The following is a 25,387-nucleotide window of genomic DNA, read 5'->3' on the forward strand; positions in this document are numbered from 1 at the left end:
CAGTCAACGTTTTGTTGAATGTGCTTTACCGCATTATTTACGGCCACATGAAGCCAATCTTGAGAAATGGCGGACAATGCTATCTGCTTTCAAGTTGTTATCATTAGTTGCATATCCTTGATAAACCGCATGAAGAGAAAAACCTACACCTAGAAATCATAAAGATTTATATCTGGAGAGCATGCTAGCCACCTCATTGTTTTTGATAAGGCAAAATTACATCAGCTCAAATTGCCTTACTGCGGGATTCATTCATATTCGGTATGTAGAACTGGAGCTACAAGCCTTTGCAGTCAGTTTAATTTTCACAAACGTGTATCGAAATTCAGATTTTAATTTGTTGAAATTGAATGTTATTTTATTTATGTTGCTTATTTTTAAGTAAAAAACCATTTAATATAATTATTTCCATTTTTCAGCAAAGAAGTTTGGAACACTCTATAAGTGATTGCTCAGACCCTGATGGATTAAGCAGAATATCAGAATTGGAAAAGCAACTCCAAATCGCTCGATGTGATTTAAGGGAAGCTGAAAAAAAACTTGAGGCACGCCACTGGGTTGCACCTGTCACTTTACAACACTGGTTACAACTGACCCATGAGATTGAACAGCGTAACTACAATGCCAAAAAATCAGTGGCCGAACAACAGTTATTAGCTGCCAAGGAAGGTGTATGTATCTCGTTTAATTGCCTCTATCCTGATACTTTTTATTTGTCTATCCTGGATTAATTAGTAAAATTTAATTTAAAAAAATTTTTAACCCGGAAACTTTTTCTTAAATATTAATAATATTTATTAATTTGCTAACGATTTTGTTATTATTTATTGTAATTGTAAGTATGGGAAAATGCAGAATGAGTTCTACCAATCAATATAATTGGAAATTGTTTTGACTATTTTCGTTAAACTCAGTTCGAGTTAAGATCTATGACTGTTAAGTAAAGCAAATCAACATACTATAGTTTCGGTTGCATAAACGAGAACCTTCCTCAGTGTCTAACACAAAATTAATCATTTTGTATTTAGATACTGATAAGTATTAATGAAGTATCAATATAATTACATTTGGAATTTTGACATTACAACTTTTACAATTTATTTAACTACCGAAGTCAGGAATTTTTTTTCTCAATTTAGTTATGTAAATTTGTGATAAATTATTTTTCACCGCAAACACTCAACTCATTTCATTAAACTAAACTTACGAAAGGAAGTGGTTATGATCTTATATTCTGAAGAAAGCCAAACTGAATCAACAACTTACAGAGCATGGTTAAGAATAGTTCCTACTACGTATAATTGTAATATTAATATATAACAACTATAATCATTACTATAATCATTACTATAATTACGTTTATTGTTAATATGACAACAATCAGAGTGATATAAATAACAAACGGATTTTTGCCAATTGGTCTATTGAGAGTTAATATTATGGTTTGGGGCCGAAATTGCCAATGAAGTTCAAAGACTTCATAGGCAATTTCGGCTCCAAACCATAGATTGTGCATCCTTGCTGAATTTGTTATTCTGTCTAATATTTTTTGTATGCTATTTTAAAAAGTTTTAATCCTAAATTATATTATTAATAAAAAAAGATTGAAAACAATCAGCTATGTTTAATATACTTAGTTCAAATTTTATTGTGACTGGATTTTTCTTCACAGCATGACAAAAGAGCAAGAGTGCTTTTAACCCACTGGCTGTTCTTCTCACAATTTAACCAGTGAAATAATTATGTACAGTGGTAGACTTTTAATTTAAGTTTTGACCAACAGATGTCATTAGTCGTCCATCACTAAATTGTGGTATTTTGTATTTATCGCTGTAACTTTACTATGTTTAACTTTACTACTGCCTTTTTCTAATCAGAAATGACTGCTAGAAAATGTTCAAAGATTGACAGAGATTCCTGATGATTTATCAGATTCTTGTCAATCTAAATATAGTGATTTTAGTCAATCTAAATATATAAAAATATCTATGCAATCTAAAATATATATGCAATTAATAAAATAAAAAATCTTTTCTAGAAAGAAAAAATGCATATTTAAATTCTCCAATGTATACAGATTTAAAATTATGCAGCAAAAAAAATTTTTTTAAGCGATTTAGGTTTTCAAATTGAGCAGACAGAGGGTTAAAGCTTTAGCTACTGTAACTGTGTTTAGTAATTCGAAGCAACTCTTTATATTTTTTATTTAAAAAAAGTATATATTTTGCGTTTTTAATTAATTTTTTTATTTTATAATTTTGAAGTGTCAATTAACTAGTCAATTGTTTCCCTGCAGATCAGGGAGTTTCTCTAATGTTTTTATAAATGTCATAATCTTTGTAAAAATATCTTCAGAGCTTCTCCAAACGTGGTATATCCTAAACTATTATTACTTGCTTTATTTGTAGTTATCTATGAAACTCTCTTTAATAAACTCTCTAGGTTTAAGTTACTGAAGTTGTCTTTTATAGTTAAGCAAATCATAACATTTCTCTTTTGTTTCTGTGCCAAATATTTTAATATGTGTGTGTGTTTTTGTAATTTAGTATTTTTGTAACTGCATTTTTGCTATTTTTATTGTTTACAAATAGTAAAACTGGATTTTTTTTTTTTTTTGTTGCTGTTTTCATTTTTGGGATTTTTTTTGTTGTTTTCATTTTTTTTAATCATTTTATTTTGTTTTTGAATTCCAAATCTTTGACAGTCAGTTATTTTTCTTTAGTGTGAAAAACTGAGTAAAAAAAGAGCCACTTTTATGGGTGCCTTTAGAATAGCTCATGGTAGCTCCATTGATGATGTGGATGATCGCATTGTAAAAGCCAAGTAAGAAGCTCTAAAAAATACATTATTCCATATGGTTTGTCGTAAATACATTGCTATTATTTCTTAATTAAATATTAATTATTAGTATCGAATGCCTCTTTAATCAGTTTTCAGTAAATTTAGTTAAAATGAGTTAGAGGTATATATGTAAACTAATAAAATTTATTAAATAAAATATCATCATTAAATCATTAATCATCATTAAATCATTAAAATATCATTAATTAAATAAAATATCTGTAAATCATTTACTTATTAATTTTTAGTAGTTTTAAAGTTTGAATTTGGGATATGAAATAATTATCATTTAACAATAATAATACTGTATTTATGATATATACAACTAATTAACTGAGTACTGTAATGAATATAAATTAAACACCTTAAGACCATTATTATGGTTTGTACTTCTTGACTATCATTTGAATATTAAGAGATCCAAGAGGAAAAAAACTAAGTGAATAAGTTTGAACGTTTTATGGAAACTAAAAGAATAATAAATATTTTTCTTGAATTCTCTATTCTTTTGGTTATTTGATTTTTGTGGTATTCATATAAGGACTGACTCAGCTTTTGTTGTCAGTGATTCTCCTAGACTTGGGAGACTAAAATTTCTGAGTCCTATTCTACTTAAAGTGGATTCCTATTTAAAATAATATAAACCTTCCATATATGTTCTTCAGTCGCCGTCTAAACTGAAGACACTATAGTTGTTTGTCATCACATATTCTATTTCTTGTATTATAATTTTTTTTTTCTTCCTGGAAGCAAGAATATTTTTTCCCCTTTATAAAATTGTATTAATTCTCTTTAAGCCTGTTGAAATTCCTGAGAATGTATCATAACTTTTTCTTTCTTACCCCTTCAATGATTTTTGGCGTATTTTGCAAAATAACATCGAACCACTTGTTGTTATGACTAATTCCAATGGCAAAATTAATTTTGTTTAATGTCTTGTACATTTAAAGTAAGTTTTATAATTCATACTTATACAGGGTGGCCACCCATCTAGAAAACCTTGAAAACCTGGAATTATCAGGGAATTTTTTTTTATACTAGAAAAAAACCTGGAAAAATCAGGGAAATTTGGATAAAAACCTGGAAAAATCAGGAAATTTTAAAGAAAAGCTGGAAATTTTTTTAATTTCACTAATTTAAATTATTTACTAATTTTCTTAATTTAAATGATTTCATCCATTATACCCACTTTTTTTAGACGGAAATGTATCTCCAAGCAGTTGAAATATCATCAACTTAGCAATACTTTGCTTGTATCAAAATTTGCTCCATTACAGCTCTGTTAAACTAGAATGCCACATAAAATTCTCCCACTGTTGCTAAACGAATGTGGAAACCTTTGACTGCTATGGACTGTGCAATTTAGGAAAGATTGTGGTGGAGGCAGGGCCGGATTAACCTATAGGCACACTAGGCACGTGCCTAGGGCCTACGAAATTCAGGGGCCTACGAAAAACTTGGGAGAAAAAAATTTGTTGACAAAAATAATTTAGCTTTAAAAACAGCAAGTGTATTTTGCATAAAATTATGAAGATACAAATAAAAATATAATATTTTTCGGTAATAAATTATTTTGCAGAATCTTATGATCTAATATATTACTTTTTTGCGATTTTTGAATTCAACGAAATCTTGTATTATGCTGTCGAATTCCAAAACTACGCAAAATGTCGTATTTAATAGACATAAGTGCGAGCGATGCCAAACGATCATTGTTGAACGCAAATAATTTTTTATCAATTTTAATCTGGAGAAAGATCTTTCTCCTTCTGCATTTGATCCGAGAATCGACAAATATATACTTAATGCAATGTGAACGTTAGGAAACGTATTCACAAGTTTATCTTTAACATTGTTATCGATCGAACTAATCGTAATGGTATTATCGATATCAACTGCAATATCGGTAGTATATCGGTATTGCGATAAAGTTCGATAAACAAATTTGTAAATTAAAATCCATATTAATAAAAATGTAAAAAAAATATGCAAGAAAATTTTAGCCTATATTTTGAAAAGAGGGGAGGAGTGAGGGAAGGAGGGGAGGGCCCAAAAACGGCTATGCCTAGGGCCCACGAAAGGTATAATCCGGCTCTGTGCCTAGGGCCTACGAAAGGTATAATCCGGCTCTGGGTGGAGGTGGAAGAAGGGATTAGGATATTAGCTTCTGTTGTTAAATTCTGTCCTTGGGCTGAATCCATTTATGGCTTAAGTTTGTTCCAATGCTTTCGTGGTAATTTTTTTCCATTTTGACGAAATGTTTTGGTATTTTTAACTTTATAAAATTCTCCAAAAATTAGTTGGTTATAATTTGATAATAATAATAGATTTTATATTGCACTCTTTTTCTGAAAATTTTTGTATTCCCATTAAAAGAAATCTGTGAATTATTTTTTCTCAGCAAACCAACCAATCTCACATTTTTTTTACAACTGCTAACAGCAATGTTTGTCAACAAATTGTTACAATTGTTGCATTAATGCTAATTTTTTCTATTTCATTTTAACCTTTTATAACATAGTTCTTAAAAAAAAAACTTTTTTTAAAATTAAAATAACTATATTCTAATATTTAATTTTACTCTTTTGTTGATCAATATATGATTTTTGATTCAAAATTTTGTACCAAAACATTAAAAAATGAATAAAAAATCTTGCCAAATTGTCAAAATAAATTATTTTTTTCAAGTTATGATAAAAAAGTAACATTTTGAAAAAAATATTTTATAATTTAGACACTTTTCTTGTGCCCACATCCTACACTTTATTAGAATAAAGAAACTAAAACCTGGAAATTTTAAGATTTTTATCTGGAAAACCTGGAAAAATCAGGGAAATTTGAAATCTGATTTGAGTGGCCACCCTGTTATATTAGAGCTGTGGAGTCTATAGCTGAAATGTTTGACTTTTTTGAGAGCTCAACTAAAAAATTTATTAAAATGATCATTAAGAAAATTTATAATTAATATTCTTACTAAAAGTAAATATGAATTATTATAAATTATGAATTATATTTTTTAATGCATGATTAAAATTAAAGTGTGAAATTTTATCATAACAATCAAAGAAATAATTTCAGTAAATAAATTTGATCATATTATTTAAATCTTGTAAAACTCTTTTAATAAAAATAACTTAGTCTTATTATCATGAATTATAAATTATTTTCTAAAAAAAAAGGAAGTTACTGTATTTCTCTCATTCATCTAATTGAATATGCAGTTGCTTTTTTGTATCAATAATTCATGTTTTTCAGGTCAGCTTTGTACGAAGTAACAACTGATCTTCAAGAAAGGATGCATCGCTGGAAGCAAGTTGAAATTCTCTGCGGTTTTCCAATTATTCATAATCCTGGCTTAGCATCTCTAGAAAGCATTTTGAAGCCAACACTGTTGAATGGCACAAGCAGTAGCACACACTCTGGTTACTATTTTCACTTTATTCCCATCACTTGTTTTCTTCTCTTTAACCATGTATTCTTTCTTTTACAAATGACATACATAATTCTATGTTGTTTTTCAAAATTAATAATTGGAGTAAATTACTTCTGTGATTTTAACCTCAGTTTTGTCAAACTAGACATCTTTACAAATTTAGTTTCTATTTTTATGTTTGAAAACTTTCATTTTATTGTGCCTTTTATCCTATCTTTGGCAATCATTATCATGTGTTGAATTTGAAGCAATTATATTGTTACCTTGATAATTTTTCATTCGTGATAAATCTTGATATAATTTTTTACAATTTCATTTTAATATTTTATCTGTAATTATAACTTTACCATTAGCAATCTTCTTTCCAAATTTAAACTTTAACCTTAGTAAACTTCTAATTTAAGAATCCGGATAATTAGATTGCATATTTCGCATGTTTAGTTATTTTCTTACGTTTCATCGTTTAAAAGTATTATAAAAATATTGTGACTTTAAAGCAACTAAATGTGTACATTTTTAACTTCATTGTTTTAAACCACTCCGAAAACTATACATTGCGTGTCAAAAATATATAGATTGATACTAATGAATGAAACTAAGTTGCTTCTAAATAAAATTTAGAATCTAAAACAATCAAATATTATACACTCCCCTATTACATTACTTAAAATAAATTAATTATGCAATTTTGCTCTTTCGTTAAGAATCTTTAAACTAATTTATTGAAATGTAGTTCAATTGTAAGCAAATATTGTAATACTTTTTAAAAACCAGTTAAGGTAAGATAAAAATATAATTGTGATTATCGACAGTTTCTTATTGTAATAATTATGTAAATTTATCAAGTAAGAAAAAATTATGTAGATCTAAATAACTATTTTGGTGTTGGGCTGTAATTATATTATTACATTTTGTGTATGATTCATGCATTTTAATCAAAAACTTATTTAAAAAAAGAGTGATAAATGCATTTGTTTTACATTTCTCCTCACTTTATGCGGAAAAATTGGAGTTAAAACCGTTGCCTTTTAGAAAAAAGTAGATAATATTCTTTAGGTTTGTTTCATTTTTTTAATTGTGTTTTGTATTTTGTTAAAAGTCTTGAAGCAAATTTTTTAAAGTCTAAATTAATTAGTCAAACTTTGAAGTTTTAATAATTTCAGTATGTATCACAAGAAATTCAATGTTTTTTAATTATAAAAATTTTGTTTCAGATTTATCAACTAAAAAAAAAGGTAAATGCAAAAAATATTTTATGTTTGTGTGTAAAAATATTTTTTTTACAATTTATGCATTTTAGGTAAGAAAAAATGGGTAAAAGGCACATATCGTATCCGAATTAAATACATTTTATTGAGAATGTATTGTAGCTCACTCGTTTTAGCCTATTTTTGTCTAGGAAATGTTTAATAGTTTAATTTATTTGAATACAAATTGCTGTCAATACAAATTTAAAATTAATATGACCTATATTTGGAAATAAGAACTAAAAGCTCTAGGTAAAAAAAAAAAAATATTTTAATTATGTTTGCTTTATTAAAAATATAGTGAAGCATTGTTTTCAGAAAAATCTTGATAGCTTAATTGTTGCCAAAATTTCTCAGTGTTTGTATTAATTAAAAAGGGTTATTTTGATGGAATAAATTTTTCTATTAAAATTGATTAAACCTTTTTATATTCTAGCATTTTAATAGAATAAAAAACATGGCTCCTTCTTTTTGTTGAATGATGATTTCTCTACCTAAAAATTGATATAAAAGTGAAAAATTTTATTTTAGAAAAGAGCTTAATACTTTAAAAAGAACTAGAAATTTTAGAATTGTTGAAAGAGGCTGAAGAATAGAACGTGTAGGGTTGTTAAAAAAGTTAGAAAAGATTTTTGGTATTAAAATTGATGATACCTTTTTAAATTTTGATAGAATAAAAAACAGGGCTCCTTCTTTTTGTTGAATGGTGTTTTCTCTACATGACAATTGACATAAAAGTGAAGATTTTATTTTAGAAAAGAACTTAATATTTTAAAAAGAACTGAAAACTTTCAGAATAGCTGAAAAAAAGAACGTGTAGAGCGTTAAAAAGTTAGAAAGAGTTTAAATTTCTAAAATGGGAATAAGCTAGTGATTTGTATCTAGTTAAAAAAATTTCTAATTAGTATTTTAACTGTGCTTTCTTTCTTCTGTAAGTCAAAGTATTGTTTAAAATTGTTTTTGTAGCAAAAAACAAAGCATTTGTTAGCAAAGTTTTTTTTTTTTCTCATAAAACTATGTAGTTAAACTTAGTTTCATAATAAAAAATAAAAAATCAATAAATGTGATATATTGAGAGAACCTTAAAAAATCTCATTGTTAAAAAATTTATGCTAAAATAAATAAGGTCTCTTTTTTTACTTTGAAGGATAATTTAGCCTTATACTGGAACATTCCCTTTACATTCAGCAATTGTATTACATTCTGCAATTGTATGTCTTTATTTAGGAAAAACAATGATATAAAAGTATTTAATTACTTTGACTTGCATCATTAAACTGTGCATAAAACATACCTGCCAAGTCTCCTATATTTTAACATAAACTCTTGTTTTTTACCACTGTCTCCTGTTTACCAGTATATTCTCAAATTTCTCTTTATTTGTTGAAGTTTTAAAAAAATGTCAATAAAATATCCGCTGATGGCAAAAATACTTCTCTTATTCCTCAACAGATACTGCTATAGCAGTATGTTGGGTGTTAATAGTTTAAGTATTTATAAATAATGGTTTAAGAAAATATTTTTTAGATTAAGATTCATCTCTAAATGTAAGTGCTTATATTATTTCCAATTTCTCTTTTTGACTTACATGATTATGTATGATGTATCAAAACTTTTCTCGTCTAAAAGTGTCACTAGTAAAATATCCGTTATTTTATTTCTCCAATGTTGGCAGGTATGGCATAAAACCTAAATCTCATTCAGTTTTTAACAAAATTTGAGACGTACTGAAAAGTAAGAAAATCGTAACCTTTTTCCAATTCTTTACATGTCCCTTGCCGTCAGGCTAACGGTGGGAGGTTCTTGTGGTCTTCCTCTCCATGTAACGCAAATGCGGGTTAGCTCCATCAAAAAGTCCTCCACGAAGGCAAATTTCTCCCAATACTCGATCCAGGAGTTCCCTTGTCTTCTGGATTGGGTTCAAAATTACAAGGCTACGGAGTTGAGCATTGGTAGTTGTAAACCCATAAAATTGGGTCGGCTGTTCAACGACGGTTATAAAATAAAATTCTTTACATGTGTAAGGCATTAACAAAAAAAATATATATATATATATAAAAGATTTGTTTTCTTATAGGACTCAATACTTTGACTCATAGCAGTAGTGAAACTACACTTCGAGAAGAAAGCCCACCGCCCTACACTGGTATCGTACCTAGTAAGTTTCAAAACTTTATATTATCTTGCATCATACAAAAATTATTTCCCTTTTTCTTTTACCATATTTACAAATTTTGGTCCCTTACTATGTCTATTTTGTCACATACTATGTGCATATCTCCTGCTTATCTAATCATGTTTTTTATCTCTTAACATACTCTGCTCATCTAACTTTTTTGCTTGCTTTTCTTCTACTCCTACTAACAGCCTGCATAAGCAGTTCTACTAAAACTACAGATAGACATAGCTTTAAAGCTCAAAGATTTTTAGTTCACCGTGATAGTGGCATTTCCCTGACCTCTGCTGCTCAAACGCCTGCTGCTTCAACTTCTAAAAGTGGTGAGATTACTTTTAATTAACATGATTTCACCCTTCGTTTCTTTCCTTTTTTTCCCCCAGATAATTTTTTTAATTGTTTGTTTAAAACTCACAAAACAATTTTATAGGTTGCTCAAGACTAAGCCTGCCTTTATTTTAAACTCATTTATTTACATAAGTTTTATTGACATTATTGATATTTATTGATATTATTTCATTTAAATTTGGGCATTTCATTACATTTATTTTATCAAATGTTTTTAAATCAAAACAGTTAGTATTTTAATGCTTCGAAAGTATTAAAATTTTTTAACAATCATCTTTGCATGTAAAAGTCTAATCTATGCTGTCATATATTTTGTAAGTTATTTGTTTCATTGAGCTATTTAATCTTAATGTTTTAATAGCTAACATTGTATATTGTGAAATCGTCCCATGTTCATATTTTATTTGTTTTAAGCTAATTTTATCTCAAAATATTCTTAGTTTTAAAAAAAATTTATATCAAGCTTATTACCGCTTTTTATTATGTGTAGTAATAAGATAAAGTAAAAATAACAAATACATATTTCATGCTTATTACATTTTGTTTAGTTATTATTTATTTTTTGTCCTAAATAGTCCAATGCTGCATCTAGAACACAGACATAGCAAAATCATTATAATCTTAATGTAATACTGTATTTATTTCATTTAAGTTTCATAAATCTACATCAAAATTTCAGTCCATTCTTTTTCTCTACGAAATATTTCTCTGGAAATCCTTATAATGATAATTTTTATGACAAATTAAAATATAAAAGTTTTTGTTTGAATTATCTGTTTAATGTGGAAGTATGGAAAATGTGCCCTTTATATGCTTTTTCAGTTCACTGTTCTGAAGTTAAAGAAAGCCTGTATCATGCCGTTTTGTATCTGAAGGAGTTAATTTGCTTATTACAGGGGTGATTGCATTCTGGGTGTAACCCGGAATTCCGGGTTTTTCGTATCATCCCTCTAGGTCTACAAACTAGAAGCAAGGCATGTGATTTTTTTTGCGGAAATTCGCACATCTTAAGATTGATTTACGGACTATCGCGAATCAAAACTTATAATCCGACGAAATTTTCAGCTCAATTTAAAGTAAGAATTAAGTTCTATAATTTAAATTTTAAAACCTTCGCTAAATCACGTTAACGAGGCGTTTTCAAACATGCGACTCTTCCGCAATTTTAATTTTTGGATTTTCAAAGTTTTTAATCTTTGAAACAATGCTGGAATCCTGTAATATCAAGATTCATATTCATGCGATTTTAATATTGAACATCGGATTTCGTATTTACCTAATTTGAAAGTTATTCTTTGTGAATCGTACTCATGTGATTTAAAAATCATGCATCGTGATTCATATTCACATGATTTTAAAATCCAATATCGTGATTTGTATTTTCGCGTTCTTAAAATCCAATATCGTGATTCATATTCATGCGATTTTTTAATCCAATATCACGATTCTTATAAGAACTAAGTTTTTTCTTAAATTAGTTACTATAAAAGTGGGATATTTTTTAGTTAAAAAAATATATAAAATATGAATTATATATAAATTGATATCTTGTTATCGAGTATTTACATATAAAATTTTCAGGATTTTTCACTTTGTGTCACAATCACCCCTGTTATTATTTGACTACCAGATATTTACTTATAAAAATAGGCTGACTCAAAAAACGATATGTTTTTGTTGAGTTTAAACATAAAATTTTAATATGCCACTTAAATGGTTCTAATACGATATGCTGATTCAGATATAGTATGTTAAGTTATTAACCAACTTCCTTGAAGATTGTAACCTAGTATGTGAAAATCCAGCCTTATTATACGTATGAGGCAGGAATTTTTTAAATTTTGTTTTGTAGGCAATACTTAATAATTTGTAAATATCTGTAACATAAACATTATTTTATTTGAAAATAAATCCAAAATACATAGTCCTTGTTAAAATAAATCTGTTATAAAGGTTATTATGGTTGTGAATTAATAATAAAAAAGAAATGCTCTTTGAAATTCAACAATTCTTTATTTTGATTAATATTAACTATTAAAGAGTCATCTTGAAATGTTAGAACTTATTACTTCCTTTCAATCTCTATTACTTATTTTCATTGACCTTTAAAATATTTCTCTAGTTTATAGTTGGCTATGGATTTCCCAGTCAAATATTTAGTTGCATTTTCAGAAATCATCATTTTTATTGCACATTATGAGTCTGATTTATTTTTTTAAAGATTTCTAAATACCTTTCCTTACAAAGATTATGTGAGAAATATTCATTATTGTATTTTTCATGTGTTGGGTCAAAATAAGACAAATACAACTTGAAAGAAGAGAGAAAAAAAATTTTGAGCCTCTCCTATTTCTAAAAAGCATTATTTTAAACTTTTTCTCTATCTGTCAATAATGAATCTGATTTTTCTGTCTATTAGCAATGCTTATTTTAAATTGTTGGAATTTTTTTCTTGGCTCATTTGCTGTTAAAGTTGTTGTCATCTAATGTTAAAATGCAGAAAAGTTGTGCATTAATAATGTCCATGAAGAATGTGTTGAAAAGAACTTCCAAATTTATGAATAACTTAATTACTTATTAATATTTATTAACCTACAGGGTTGCCACTCCATTGGGAAAACAAGGAAAACCACCTGGAAAATACAGGGAATTTAAAAATCACCCAAAATAACAGAGAAAATGCAGGGAATTTTGATTCTTCCTTTACGAACTGGGAAAATACAGGGAATTTCGTTTCTTATTTATGTCTTTTAAAGAATGGTGACCACTCAAAGTGTAATCTATGGGACATTTAAGGATATTTCAGCTATACTAAACTATTTCATTTACTACAGCATTATTCAGTTATCTTCAGCTGTTCAATTAAAACTAATGAATATAGTTAGCCCAATATAGCTCACTCTTTAGCACTGTAATTGTTCTGTTTCCTCATAATATAATGTATATAATATGTAGAGGGAAAATACAGGGAATTTTTTTTCCAGATTTGCGAGGCAACCCTGACCTAGTAGTGTCAACCATAAATTTTGTTTCTTTTTTTAATTTATTATCAAAAAAAATTTCAATTAGGAAACTATTCTGAAAATTTGCTTTTTACATAATAAATTTTACTAACTCATTTAATCAAAATAAATTTTTTTTAACACTAATAAGCAGCATTTTGCATTGAGCCAAACTTGAAAGGGTCATTTAAAGATTTTATACATTACTTTACTTCTCACATACTTTAACATTAGATGACATCATCACGATCAGCTTTTGTTTTAACACTTCTAATGTTTCTGTCGCCATATTTATAGGCTCGGGAGTTGCTAACATTCCTCCACCGCCTAGCTATTCAAAATCCAGCCCTTCCTTAATTAAAAACAATCCTGACATAATGGCCTATTCTGCTCTTGCTTCCACCTCGAGGGTTGTCTATCCCAGAGAATGTTATAGGCCTTTAGAGAGTGTATCCTCTTTTGAAACAGATAACGAAGAGATTCTAATCCCTGATCCTGTTGACGATGACTCGACGGAGAGGAGCAATACTCCTCCCTCCCTTGCGTCATGCCCAGAGTCATCCAGACCAATGTTTACACTTACTGATGGGTGAGTCATCATTTCACTAGTAATCTGTTTACTGGTTTAAGAACAACATTTATACAAATTTTTTAAAAATTACCTTTTTTTAGATAGAACTATTAAAAAATGGTCCATTTTTCTATTTTTAAACAATTTAAAGTTGAATTCCATTTAATCTAAGTTTAAAATGTAAAATTTTTTAAAGCTATGATAAAGAGTCCTTAGATAACTATCTTCATTTTATTGAAAAAAATAATTATTATAATGCACTCACAATAGTTGAAATTTCAGGTTTGCAAGTTTTTAAATTAAAATCAAATCAGGTTCTATTTTTTTTATACTAAGAATATACTCTCTAATTAAATTTTTATTCTTCATTCTAACTAAGCTAAATTAAAATTTTATTCTGTATCTGATAAATTGAAAATTAAGTAAATTTATTAAATAGTTTTAGCACTGTAGTCTTTAAAAATGTGTAATATTTTACATTGAAAAAAAAGAATGAAATTTTTTGTGCGAAACTCTTAACAGATATTTTTAAAATTTAAGTATAAGTAACTAACAGGGCAAGTTTAATGTAATAAAATATAAACACATTGTATAGATAAACACATTTATTTTTTTTTTAAATGGGGACCAATTTTCATCTGACAATGTTTTGGCAGTAGCTGCCTAAATTGAAAGGGAATAAGTGAATAAGGTAGGAAAGAAAATTTCTTAAAATGTTAGTTTTTTGTGCAGAAGCACTATGATTTATCTCAACTATCTCCTCATCAAAATTATAATTTAGCACACTTTCAATTTATTCCAGTTTCAGCTATGTGGTGTTTTTTTTTTTTTTTTGTTTTTTTTTTAATAATTTCTTAAGTACAGATTCATAGCACATATTTTATTCGAAAAAAATTGAAAATTAGGTCTTTTTTTTTTCAAATTAGTCTTTTACTGAATAGGACAATTTGTTTTAAAATTATCTTATTTATTATATCAATTTGGAAATTCAATCTCTTTTTATTTTCTCTTTTAAATGAGTAGTTTACTGACAAATAAAATTTTTGGTTGATTTTTTTTTTTTTAGTGAAGTATAATGAATATGCTTTATTATAAGATTTTGTGCAATGTAATCTTGGAATATCTGTGAAATAGCTTCCTATTTATTAAGGAATCAGGGAAAACCACATAATTATGAAAAACAGAAAACAAATAGTTCATGGAATAGGAAATTGCCTCGTATCTTTAAGTTTTGGAATTCCAGCCCTAAACGGTAAGGTCTTGGCCCCTTATGGATGTGCATTTTCTGTTCTTAAAAATTCCAGTCTCTTAATTAACTTGTTTAATGGCCAAGCTTCCATCAATTGAGTTCTAACATTATTATGATTTAATCTTTATTGCTAACTTTCTTCTAGAACTAACTTTCTCTTTGCATGGCATGGCAATTGAAATTTGTGTTACAGTTTTGATTGTGAATCTATATACTCTGATTGTTCTTCTGCTTTAATGGAAAATGTTACCATTTAAACAGTGAAAGAATATTCTTATTAAATTACCACATTGTTTTGCAATTTATCTTATTTTTATTTAGTGCCTGAGCCTGGTAATTGTAACAATCAATCATTTTATACTTCTGTAGTATTGTGTATGTGTTCTTTGTTTTAATTATGTTTCAGTTTGATAACTAAACTAATATTTCTTTTTTCCTTCATTTGGTTATGCTCAGTGGTTGGAAAAAATACATTTTTTCGCTGTTAACAGCTAATTTTTTTTTTTTATTGTTGTGAATACAAACTTTCAAAATGTAGTCACTAATTAACTACTTTTAAGAGTGACAACTACTTTAATTTGAAGGAGGTTTCAATTTGCACTCATGCTAAAAATTTTAAAAAATTTTGAATACTGATAGAAAAATTCAAAAATAATGGTAATTAAAGAGCCGTTTTATGAACTGTTTCTTTCAACTTTTTATGCCTCCTATGGCTGTGAATATTTATTTCAAGAAATTAGAATATTATAACTTTTTTAAGTTCAAAGATTTTTTTAAGTTCATTTGTGACTTTTTTAAGTTCAAAGCTAAGTGTTTAAGTGATTAAAGCTTAAGTGTTATTTTTAAAGTTATCTTAACTGAGAAAAATAAAAATAAGTAAAGTATATTGGATACAAGAAATCAGTTACATTTGAATTTTGCTTCTTTGCTGGATGATTAAAGTAGTTGCGAGGACTCATTACTATCTAGTGTTGTCTTCTTTCAAAAAGTAACACATTGTTTTGCAAATTTTTTTTTTAAAAAAAGTAGTGACTGCAGTAATTTTATTGCTTGTAACAGGTAAATTCTAACCACTGATTATGCTTAGAAAATAATTCAGATAATAATTACAGTCGTCTCTCGATTGAACAGAAATGCTAAGGGAGTATCCCGAATAATCCGATTTATGCAAATTTTGGTGGAAAAAATTTATAGAAAATATAAGATTATTAGTTGAATTAATTAAAAAGAAAACTATTAACAAGTCCTTTTCATATTATTTAGATTTACAAATTCATACAGTTTAAAAGAAAAACAGAGATGTAGTATACCAGAACAATTCAGATATAAATCTAATTTGTCCACATTGTAAATTTGTTCAGCACTCAAATTTTCTTCATATATAAAACTGAGGGCCGGGATAGCCTGGTTGGTAGGGCTCTGGGCTGTGTCCAAGAGGTCGTGGGTTACATCCCAGCCAGCTGAAGACTCCCTGTGTAGTGACTGATACAAATTAAATAAAGTCCTCCATGTTCCCATAACAAACCATACCTCTGGGGGTACTGATCGAGGAGTTTCCTTGTCTTCTGGATTGGTTCAAAATTGAAAGGCGACGGAGTTGAACATTAGTAGTCATAAACCCCTAAACTGGGTCTGCTGTTCAACGACGGATATAAAATATATAAAACCTTAGCTGGTAATGTATCACTGCTCATTCTTTCATCTATTTGGCGCATACCATATCTTTGTTTGAATCTCTCTAACCACTCACTCAAAGCGTTGAAATCATCAGATCAACAGCATGCACATTTTAAAGGATGCGATCCACACTTTTCTTTCTTTCTTTTATGGATTGTTCCTGATAATACACTACCTAGATAACCCAATCCTGGTTATTCGATTGTCTGCTGTGCCTTTTATAAAATTTTTTGACTGTTTATGATATTGATATTTGAAAACCATAATCTCCTGCCCTTTACTAAACTTATTAAAATTACCTAAAGTAATACTTTGAATTGGTGTAACGAAAATAAACATTATTTCTTAAACATTCATTTCATTTACTGATTTTCATAGCTTTATTCTTGTTGTGAAACATCTTTTTAAACAAAATTTTATTCGCAATCTTTCTAGACCAATTACGGAATAAAATGTTCTTAAAAATTCATTTGCAATAGCTAATTTCAAAATTATCTTTCTATGAACGTTACTTTGGTTTCTGTCTGAAAAATTCTGCATGTTATTTATTCTTTAAAAATATATTGGTATATTTTTTTATTGCTATCAAACCCTCTAATAGTTCTGCGAATTCGAAAGACTGTTTTTACCCTGTACACTGTTCCCTTATCTTAAATTTTATCCAAATGTTGCAATCATTTTAGACAAAATTTTATTGATAATATTAAGAGACCAATTTCTGAATGAAATATTTCAACAAATTAATTGGTAACAGTTAATTTGAAAATTAAATTTTTTAATTTTTTAAACCTATTTTAAATGGATTTTTAGAAATATTTTTAAATAAAATGCATTCTGATGGGCAATATTTGTTGCAAAAAAAATTATTTTACAACAATGTAATTTGGACAAAATTTGAAAGTTTGTAGATAACATAAGCATAAAATTTCCTTATATTATAACTTATAAAAATAACAGTCATGCTTGATATCATGTAAGGCATTTAAAAAATGTTATCTGACATATGCAAACCTTAAATTCCCAATTTTTTTTCTGCTCGGGAAACCTAAAAGTTTGAGTTTCTGTTTGCAAATCCCCAACTTTTTTAATAAAAATCATTAGCAGCAGCAAATGTAAGAATGAATAATAAGAAAGGCTTCTACTTGTTTTGAAAATAATTAAAGTGTGGAATGAAATATGTCCCTCACATTATCAATAATCTTAAAATTGGGTTTTAAGGTCAGATAGTTAAATTTATAGGTCTTAGTGGCGCCTGAATTTGTACTGGATGCATGTCTTCATGCATGAGCTGGAAATGGATAAAATGGGCTCAACTTAAGTTTTTGAGGAGAAAAAAAAACTATTAAAAACTCCGAGAATAATAATGAGAGAAACGTAATTCTTTATTCTTGAATTTGGTTATTTAATTTAGAATTGAAAATTTTGATCCAAAATACTGTTGAAATTTTTTTATCAACACATATCTTTTCCATAATTTTTTTCAATATAATATTGAAAGAAATAACATGTTTAAAAATTTTGCCATTGGCATTTTATTTAAAAAGTTGGAGATAAATTACAGCAATATTAAATAATTGAGAATTGTTGATAGAATATGATTATAGACTTCAAAAATCACTACTAGTTTTAAAAAAAAAAAAAAAAAATTAAGTCCCAATTCTTGGCACCATTATGTCCCTTCCATGGAAGCCTAAGGTTTCTCGGAACATATTTTGGGAACCAGCTGAATAAGTACAGCTAAAATAAGATTTTCCTCAAAAATGTCACTGCATACTTTTAAGAATTCGTAAGTTTTGAGAATTTGTTATTCTTATAATGAAAACGCTTCTCTTTACAGACCTGGGGGTGGAATATCACTCGTCAAGAATAAGGAAGTCTATTTATCAAGCCCCTTACAACTCACTTCTGAACCTTCAAACGGACGAATGGGGGACATTGTTAGAAAAATAAGCGCGAGCATCTTAGACAAGAAGAAGAAACCAGGAAGTCTAGCCGTAGAAGCACTAAAAAAGAGCGCTAGTTCTTCCAACATTGTCGAAAACAGCGAGGGAGGTGCTTCGTCCGAATCCTCCTCCAGCACAATATCCGAAGAAAAGTACAAGAAGAAGAAGTTTTTTCAGACATTAAGGCACCGAAAGCAGAAAACTTGAAAACGACTGAACAGACAGTGCTTCTTGTCGTGACTTATGGGTGAGGAATTGGGCATAGTTGTACTTGAAAGGAACCAACTTACGTTTTTTCGAATCAATATATTTATGTAGCTTTAGATATAAAGCATCTAAGTAGAAAATAATATAAAAATAAGTGTAAATCTAATAGATAATTCTCTTGTGTGTTTTCAATATAGAGCAACTTTACTTGTTTTTAACAGGTAAGCCAATGGATTGTATAATAGAATATATCTTAAGCTTTAGAAAGTTGGTTCGTTTCGAACTGGCCATGCCTAGTTATTTGGTTTTACTGAAAAAAATTTTCACTGTGTGAAGTTATTAACCCGATGAAAACACCGAGTTTACGTGCAAGTGAGATGAATACAAGAGTTGAGCGTGTCTGAAAAGCATATCTTATGTGTATTTACTTAAGATGACATAATTAGCTTTATTTATTTGAGGTGAATGTGCGTGGCAATTTTTTCTTCTTCCTTTTGTCTCCAAATTTTGATGTTTTTAATTTGCGATTTTTGTATTCATGTGTTGCAATTGTAAATTGATAATTTGTGTGCTGAGCGTTATACATTCCATCTGTGTGCATGTGAGATTAATGTTCGAGTGTGTTTGAATCATGTTTAAATGGAAGTGTTCTCAAAAACAGCTGTATTCATGTTAAATTTTCTTGATATTAAATTCCTTTGAGATAGCTAATTATTATTATTTTTTTTTTTTTACATTATCAGTTAGTAAAAAGTATAAACTTTTCTAGCTACTTTGCTAGCTACTTTGCAGTTAGTGTTAAGACTGCACCTAACTAATATATCAACCAGCTTTTTAAGTTATAATTTTTTTTATTTTACTATTAATAACACTTTTCAATAATAAAATGTATAGCAATATACATTATTATTATGCCTAAATGATGTGATAAATAATGGAAAATTATAGGAATGTTCTTAGCTATTTTCTAAAGTGGGTCTTAAATTATACAAACATGTGCCAATTTAAATATTATGCATTATTAATAATTTTAACCACTGAAAAAATTGGAAATTTTTTAAGCATTTTCTGTTTAAAATATGTAATTGTTTTTCTAAATTCTATAAATCCTAAAGATATTTTTGCACATATTTCGAATTTAATACAGAGAAACTTTAAATATTTATAACTCTAAATATTTATTTATTCTTACTCCTATGTGTCCCAAATAATAAGTCATTAGTCCCTTCATTATTTTGTTAAGTAATATTTACTATTAAATAGTATTTTCTGCTTTTATACCTGGCAGTTAATCTTATATTTTCAAATTATTTCTTATTTTGTTATCCTTTTATTTCTTATTCGACCAGTGATTTTATAGGAAAAGAAACTTATTTAAACATCATTTTAACGCAACAATATTTTTCAATAGACATATTATCTGTGCAAAATAAAATACAAAATATGATTTTGAAGAATTAGTACAAAAGTATATTGCCATCTCTCTTAATTTTTTGCCCATAAATTGTAATAAAATATTCAGGGGTGATTGTGCTCCTGAAAAAATCCGGATTTTTCACTAACCGCAATCTGAAAGTTTCTGGTGATCCAAAGTCCAAAAGTTTCAGGAAATCGTCGATCATATTTATATATGAAAATTCTTGTATATTTTATTTAAAAATATTAGAACTAAAATTTATATTTGGTTCTCTTTCATTTGTAAATATTTTTTCTTGTAGAATAATAAATGTGATTGGAGATAAAAGTAAACTTACACATAATTATTCATTTAAATTATGCTGCATATAATTCATTTAGAATATTGTGTTTTGAAAATTTCAATGATTTAAATTTATAAAGATATTAATTTTTTGAGTGATTTTACTCAAGAAATTTTCAGGATTTTTGAGTTGGGCCCACAATCACTCCTGAATATTATATTGTAATAAAATATTATATAAGATGTTTATAACATTTTTATTGGCAAAAGATTAAAAAAAAATTACCTTGCTATAATATTTTATTAGGTTGTTTTTATCACTTTTCAAATGGTTTGAATATCAGCTAATAAATTTTATGCTTGCTAATTATTGTTTAATTGAAGACAAGGAAAAAAATTAAGAAAAAATCTCACTTTTTTTTCATTAAAATGAACTATTTTGTTTGATAGCAATGCACACCAGTTAAAACATTTATTAAATAAGAAACATTTCTGTATATAGAGTATGTTTTTCTTCCTTTTTTAAAGTTGTGTATGTGTATTGTTTCTAGAAAAGTAGGTATGTTAACTTGAATGCTTCCCTGATTTATTCTTGACTGTTTGTTTTTGCATTAAACAGAATCGATCTCTTTTTTTTTTATGTTAACAGTAAATTTATAATGGAATTCGTAATTTAAAATTCATAACTCTTAAAACAAAGCTATTTAAAATAAAATATTTTGTTTTATTATTATTTAAAAAAATTTAATACTTAAAATGATTATAGTTAAGTTATAGACTCAATTTCAATGTCTGAACTAGTGTAAGGTATATTATATGGGAATTGTTGCATTATTTTATATACTTAATGGCTTAAGCATATGTATGGGCTTGCATCATATTTTACTTGCTGCTACACTTGGCTGTTATACTTTTATGCAGATATATATTATCCAGGGTTGGCAAATCATCCTGAAAAAACTAATTTCTTATAGAAAACTGGTCAGAAAACTAAAAATGACCAATGAAATTTTTAGGCAATGAGTATTAAGATTATTTTAATTTGTTTAAATTTAAGTCTAAGTTTTCACAAATTTAAAAAAAAAAAATTGTTTTAATTTATCCTATTATTTATTAAATTTTTTCCTCCCCATTACTTTTTAGTTTTCACTTATTTAATGATAAATTTAATAACTTGGAAATTAATATTTATTACTAAAATTAGATCACAATTATAAACTGTTTGAAAATGAGTTTCTTCCACTTAGGTTGGAAGAAATCTATTCCGTGTGGGGTGGGAACTTGCCATTACTGATATTATCTGAATCATTTCATTACATTTAATGCTAACTTTTTTTTTTCAATGTAATTTGTACTATCCAAACTGTTTCAGTACATAACCTTTTCACTTGACTATCACTGTACAGTTTATAAATGTGTATCATCTATGCAATAAATTATTCAACTGGATCATTGAAAAATACTATTTGCTTTATTGCATCTTGAAGAGGATATTTATGCAACCAAAAGATTTGCTATAACGGTCTTCCTGGAAATATTTCTCATAGTAAAAAATTAAAACTTATTTTTTGTTATCTAATTTCAATACATTTACTAGCAGATTCAAGTAATTATGCAAGTTATTTTGGTATTTTTCCTTTCAAAGAAGAAAAAAAAGTAAAATTAATGATGTGCTATAATATTTTCAATTTCCCGTTAACTTCATAGGAAAAAATTGTTTTGTAAATATGTAGTGTTTAAGTCATTTCATGAAAAGGAAAAAAGTATTGGCTTGTGATTGTTTAGGTTTTAGGTACTTTCCTGGTTTGCTTTCCCAAACAATTTTTACAGTATTTTTTAATGATCCTTCACGAAACAAAAATACTGTGATAAAATGTGTGAGTTATATCCAACCGGTTGACAAAATTTTTTTTATTCAGGTATTAACTTTTACACTGAAATTATTTGTTTGTAATTGTTGTTCTTGTTTAAAAGAGCTTTTATGTGACACTCTTGTGCATTGTTTGTTATTTGTAAAAATCATCTATGTGTTTATTTTTTTAAAAATTTAGTCTTGTACATATACCTTTTTGCCTACTAAGACTTGTGTTCTATTGCTCATTTCCCAACGTTCTCAAAATTAAATTTGACGTAGTGAATGATTACCAGGTATAGAATGTTGCTGACCTAGAATGTCTTTAAAAAATGCAAAAAAGTGTCTCTAAAACCGTCAAAAAAGACGTTAATCTGAAAAATATTGTCCTTAATTTTTAAAACGTGTTTTACATAAGTTTTTTTTGTAACAAAAATTAATAAAAATTTCATCTTGTAATTATGAATTGATTAAAAAATAAGATTATAATAAATATGTAATTTATGAATGAAATAAAAGGCAAATGAATATTTATTAAAAACAAAAAGGATTTTTTTTTTTTTTTTAAATTTTTAGTTAAAAATCTGCAGGATTGCATTGTATTCACAAATGCCTTTTGATATGCTTCAAATTGAAAGATTGCCTTTTGTCCGAAAGTAAGTTATATCTTGATAAACTCAATCAATATCAGCACTTGTTATTGTAGAATATTTAAAGTAGTTCAGTGCAAAATTTGCACTAATTCATTAAGGAAAAATTAAATCCTCAAACAAAATGCTCTTAAAATGAAAAATGCAATCCAGAAAATGATTTTAAAAAAAAGAGAAAATGAAAGAAATGGCTTAAAATCATAAATAATGCCCTATAAAGGGAAAGACAACGAATGATGCAAAAAATGCATTTATCATTAATATTTTAAACAATATTAAGTATTTAAAATTTAAGGGTCGAGTATTAGAAAGGTACTATTTAAATACCTACTTAACCAGGGTTCTTTAGTTAATTTTGAGGCGAGCGAAAATATTTGGGCTCTCGGGAGAATTTGTTGAGATTAATTGAATTCCTTAATTATTTAAAACAAAAGATATGTATATTATTTACAAAGTATAAAGTTAAATCTTGTGTACATTACACTTGTTCTGTAGCTAATCATATAAGTCATATATAAAATTTTGTTTTCTATATTTATGTCAAACAAATTTACCAGAAATATTCTTTCATTTAAATTAAAATTTTGATAAACTGCTTAATTGAAATATTGTAACTTGTAAACATTGCAGAAATCTGCAGTAATATTACATGTGATTGTTTCTTATTAAGCCCTTGATCTATACTTGCTTTGAAGATATGTTTACAAAAAAAAAAGTTCTTTACTTTTTTCGTGTTGTCTACATTTCTGATATCACATGAAAGCACAGTTCTTTAAACTGCAATTATTCATAAACCACATTTAAACAATCAACATTTCTGTTCTTAAGAACTATTAGACTTTTACACTATTTGTTAAGAAGTTACAATTTCTAGTGCTAAGCAAACCAAAGTTAATAAACTTTTTTATTAGTTCTAGTGCTAAAAAAAATTTCAATTTTCTTCTATAAAAACTTAAATATATATTGATGTTTTTGTGTTTGTATTTAAAAATTAATTTAAAATATTTTTATTCCACACTAATATTAGCAAGTTTAGTAGGTAAGTTTAAAAACGAAGTAATCTGTATAAAATCAAAGCTTTGTATAGCAACATTTAAATCATAAAAATCTTCTAATGAATAGTAAGTTTATTGAATTATTTTTTTAAAAAATAAAACATTTTCTTATGCAGAGTGCTCAATTTTCAGGTTGTTTCTTAAGTAAAAGGCACAGTTTACTAATTATGCGCCCTATTATTTACTAATATCCTTAACCACCCTAATTTTAACCAATTTGCACCCTTATTATTTACCTATGTCCTAAGTTGGTTTTTCTTCATTAATTCTGCTGGGCTTTCTAATACAACTTGATATTACCTGTGGTTAAATGTACGAAAACATAGCAAGCCTGTATTGCTCTTGTTGTGATGCTTTTAGTATTATAAAACCTTTACTTTGAATTGCGATGATAATGACTTCATAGATTGTTGCAATCCGTAAATAGTTTTCTAATACACATGAATTTGTTTTGACACGAAGATTAAACTATTTTGCATAAGTGGCCTAATACACATGATCCAAAAATAATTCTGACCAATTACTGTGATCAGAATTATTCTGAAAGGATATGAGCATAATGGATTGAAACAATGGTTTATAATATTATTAGCTACTTGTTTACTGCATTCATGAAACATTATTGATAAATAACATTTTTTTGGTTATATTATAAACCCTTTTAATTTAGCTTTGAATATCTTATTTATTTGTATTGCAATATTTGTTGGAATTCTGCATATATGTTTAAATTCTTGATTTTTTTTGTGTAGATGATTCTGTTTTCTTCTATTACATTGATATTTTAAAGGAAAAAAAAATATGTTTTGGATTTTTGTTAACTATTTGTTCTTGTATTTTAATTTTGTTTATTGAGGTAAATCAAATTTTGTTATTATTTTGTGTTCTTTATCTCTGCTTGAAATCTACATTATTTAAAAGGTGTCTTTTGATATATTACCCTTATGCATGGGTGCAAGTCTTCCGTCCCCAGGACGGATTTCCGTCTTTCGAAAATGTCCGCGGACGGAAACAAAACTGACTCGAAGACGGAAATCGGAATTTTTTTTTCTGTCCTTAAAAATATTTTTTTGGTCTACGTTATTGGTCTACTTTCTTATGTCCTGTTGTTATTTTATCAAAAGACAGATGAATAAATATTTTTTGTACAGTATTTAAACTTGATGTATTATGGTAAAGCTTTCTTAGATAGTTTGCATATGTCGAGGGGGTATTGTGCATGTTAGGTATTTCAGTCAAAAAATCTTCAGTCCTAGCCTTTTTTCCAACTTGCACCCATGCCCTTATGGTACATATCAATTAATTTCTGCTTTATTATTTGCTTTGAGCAACATAGTGACTGCCACTAATAAAATCTTTGGATTATAAAATTAGCCGCTTTTTAATACCAAATCTACAAGAACGGAATCATTACAGTATAAAAACAACCTTTTAAAA

General features: G+C 27.3%; 1 protein-coding gene across 4 annotated transcripts in view; it reads left to right on the forward strand.

The window, feature by feature from the left end:
• The window catches only part of Stim (stromal interaction molecule), an 89,798-nt gene extending 70,393 nt beyond the window's left edge, over positions 1-19,405 (forward strand). Inside the window, exons 8-15 of one of the 4 annotated variants that reach the window (XM_087168607.1) lie at positions 420-671; positions 2,723-2,823; positions 6,097-6,263; positions 7,489-7,509; positions 9,599-9,679; positions 9,889-10,020; positions 13,345-13,636; positions 18,382-19,405. In XM_087168607.1, the coding sequence (XP_087024733.1) occupies positions 420-671; positions 2,723-2,823; positions 6,097-6,263; positions 7,489-7,509; positions 9,599-9,679; positions 9,889-10,020; positions 13,345-13,636; positions 18,382-18,694 (1,359 nt within the window). In that variant the 3' untranslated portion in view covers positions 18,695-19,405. The remainder of the gene's footprint in view (positions 1-419; positions 672-2,722; positions 2,824-6,096; positions 6,264-7,488; positions 7,510-9,598; positions 9,680-9,888; positions 10,021-13,344; positions 13,637-18,381) is intronic. The other 3 variants (XM_071179482.2, XM_087168611.1, XM_087168614.1) reach the window with 3 other exon arrangements.
• Positions 19,406-25,387: the final 5,982 nt, after the last annotated feature.

Source organism: Parasteatoda tepidariorum, chromosome 1, assembly GCF_982258835.1.
Source record: "Parasteatoda tepidariorum strain Cologne lab strain chromosome 1, Ptep-v5.0, whole genome shotgun sequence".
In the NCBI taxonomy this organism is placed as follows: Eukaryota; Metazoa; Arthropoda; class Arachnida; order Araneae; family Theridiidae; genus Parasteatoda; species Parasteatoda tepidariorum.